This window comes from Etheostoma spectabile, chromosome 15 (genome assembly GCF_008692095.1).
Source record: "Etheostoma spectabile isolate EspeVRDwgs_2016 chromosome 15, UIUC_Espe_1.0, whole genome shotgun sequence".
Lineage (NCBI taxonomy): Eukaryota > Metazoa > Chordata > Actinopteri > Perciformes > Percidae > Etheostoma > Etheostoma spectabile.
In genome coordinates, this window is record NC_045747.1 from 760296 (window position 1) to 763015 (window position 2720).

The 2720-nt window shown below is 45.0% G+C and overlaps 1 protein-coding gene across 1 annotated transcript in view; it reads right to left on the bottom strand.

Moving 5' to 3' along the window:
* Positions 1-509, bottom strand: part of coa3b (cytochrome C oxidase assembly factor 3b) — a 3097-nt gene extending 2588 nt beyond the window's left edge. Inside the window, exon 1 of the mRNA XM_032538365.1 lies at positions 278-509. Coding sequence (XP_032394256.1) covers positions 278-446 — 169 coding nt within the window. The 5' untranslated portion in view covers positions 447-509. The remainder of the gene's footprint in view (positions 1-277) is intronic.
* Positions 510-2720: the final 2211 nt, after the last annotated feature.

Sequence of the window (2720 nt, forward strand, 5' to 3'; positions counted from 1 at the left end):
CCCCCCCCCCCCCCCACTCTGACATCTCTTCATTAGAGAATGTAAAGGACCTGCGCATGACCAGTTTAAGTTCAGCTAAGAGAAAGCTAAGCTAACTTCTCCATGGTGAGACTAGCTAGCTAAGTGCCTTTACAGTCCCCACAGCGTATTGTTCATTTTAACATTTTCTCACAACATATGAGCCGCTGACTGAAGGACACAGCTCGTGTAGTTTGTGTTACGTCACTACGTTAGCTTCCATGCTAGCTACCTGAGCAGAAGGAGCAGTGAAGGATACACAAGCCGACCACGAAGGCTCCGATAGCCAGGCCGGTGAGCAGGTTCCGGCCGCGGACCCGCGCGGCGTTCTGCTTCCAGTAGTCGAGCTCCTGTCGCCGGCGGAGGAGCTGTGTCTCCGCCGCGGTCGGTGGAGTTTTAGCGGACCTGTCCGTGCCCGGCTCCGTCATGACCTGTTTGGATAAGCAGCTGCTGGAGCTGCGTGAACCGAAATGACTCTTCTTCTAAAAAAGAAAGAAATACCGATACCGCCCCCTACTGTGCCGGAGTGTAAGAACTAGAGCTGCTAGCTAGGCTGCTAGGCTAACCCTCCCAACTCATTGGAGCTCAGCTTGGTCTCCTGAGGCTGTATGATGGGCTCCTGAGGCTGTCTGATGTCTGGGAACTGACAGCTGGTATTGTATTCATGTTCCAGCAGCCTGGAGTTACTATTTAATCTATTTATATGGTTGTTCTCAGGACTGTGCACCACGATCCCCCCCCTCTCTTTTTTTTCTGCACTACTTACATTTTTTATTTTTATATTTTGTGTTGACACTGTAAAGGTTCAGTCTCGTTGCACAGGTCCTGCACTTGTCTATAATGACAATAAAGGCTTTCTACTCTATTCTAGACCGGCCTAACGGTGCTGTTTGATTATTTCTGACCCCAAATGCTCTGTCGCCCTTCTGTCTGTTGTTGCATATGGGGATAATTTTGCAAATGTTTCTTAAAAAAAAATGAATGATCTCTGTCCACTGGAACGCTACGGCTTTTCATTTAAAACGGTTTATTTAAAACGGTTACACTTATCAAAGAGATGGAATTAGAAATAAAGGCCTGCCTCTAATAGAAGCCTGCTTCAAATAAAAGTGGTTCAGGTAAATAAAGGCCCCAGCTTTTATTTGAGGAATTACCATATGAATATTTTTTTTAAGTAAGTTCTGTAGGCAAGCCATGGCAGCATGGTTTCAGCAACAGGGCAACTCAAAGTGCTTCACATAAAAACAATTACATTATTAAAAGTTACAGTGCAGTACAATCAATTTAACATTAAAGAGCAGTTGGAAACAGTTAAAATATAATAAGAAAATAAAAGTTACAGTGCAGTATAAGAAACTAAACATTAAAGAGCAGTTAAAAACAGTTAAACTTATAAAAGCAGATAAAACAGCAGGTTTTAGGCTGCTGGCATGGGACGGTGTATGAGCTGTAAGTTTGGAAACACTACCTTATTTAATCAGTAGATTGATAGTCTCCATATTTTAGTGTTATCTCTTTTCAGTGCTGTAGTTTGTAGACGTCCCTAAGCTCTCTAACTGCCTCTCTTAACACAACTTTCATACATTTCTGTCCCATCTCCAGCATCAGACTCACTGTGTTCACTCTGACGGCATCACTGCACATGGGGGGGGGGGGGGGCTCTGATAAGAGTTAAAGAAAATGGACCTGGTGAGGAGCGCAATGTTACACAGTGCGGTGTAAAAAGGGACACCTGGCAGGACAGTCTGATGAATCCCAGGCGGCAGAGAAAAGAGGAGCGGAAATGGGACGCTCTACAACGTGGAAGATGGGGCGGTCGAGGACGAGGCGTGACAGGTGAAGAAAACCGACGGAGAGACGGAGGCAGAGCCTAAATCTTTCTGTTTCTTCCAGATGAGTGACTGTTCCACAAAGAGGGAATAGAAGGGTCTCATGGGCCTGCGGCGCTACAACACACATGAACAATGACGCCACAAAGTTCAAAAACAGTCGACCGACGTTTCAAACCGCAGGGACCACGTCATTGAGCTGGCAGACGGACAAAGGTGAGCCGGATGGCAAAATGAGGGAGCGCGAACTCTGCATGTTGGACAGTGAGGGCGACGAGTGAAACGAGGCTCAAGCAAGCACTCACATCATCAATTCCAACACTCTTTTCCAGTGAAAGACAGATCGAGCAACAGCCAAAAGGAGCGCAGGATCTCACTCAAGGACGGTGATAACTGGCTTTCCACAAGATGGTCCAAGTTCAAAATGGATGTGTATGGTAGGCTGTATTACCTTAGCACAGTAGAAAATGAAAATGATGATAGTGTATGGTTGTCATGACATTCAACCTGGCATAGGATACTTGGTCCTGTAATTTTGATGATGTTGCAAAATTAGAAAAGGTGTGTAAAGGAATGTCGTTAAAGGGAAACATGACAGGTCCAATCAACAATGTGAAATATGACACAGGGAAACACACAAAACAGAAACAGACAGGCAGATGCTAAAGCTCAGCTGTACTAGAGCTAGTACACACAGACCTATGCGGCCCTATAGAGCCAGCAGATAAAGATGGATACAGGTATGCAATAGCATTTACTGATGATACAGTGGGATGATTTTCCATACTTTAGTAAAGAGTGACACAACAAAGTCTAGAAAAATTTATGCAGACGTAGCCCCATATGGAAAGATAAAGTGCATACGGTCTGATA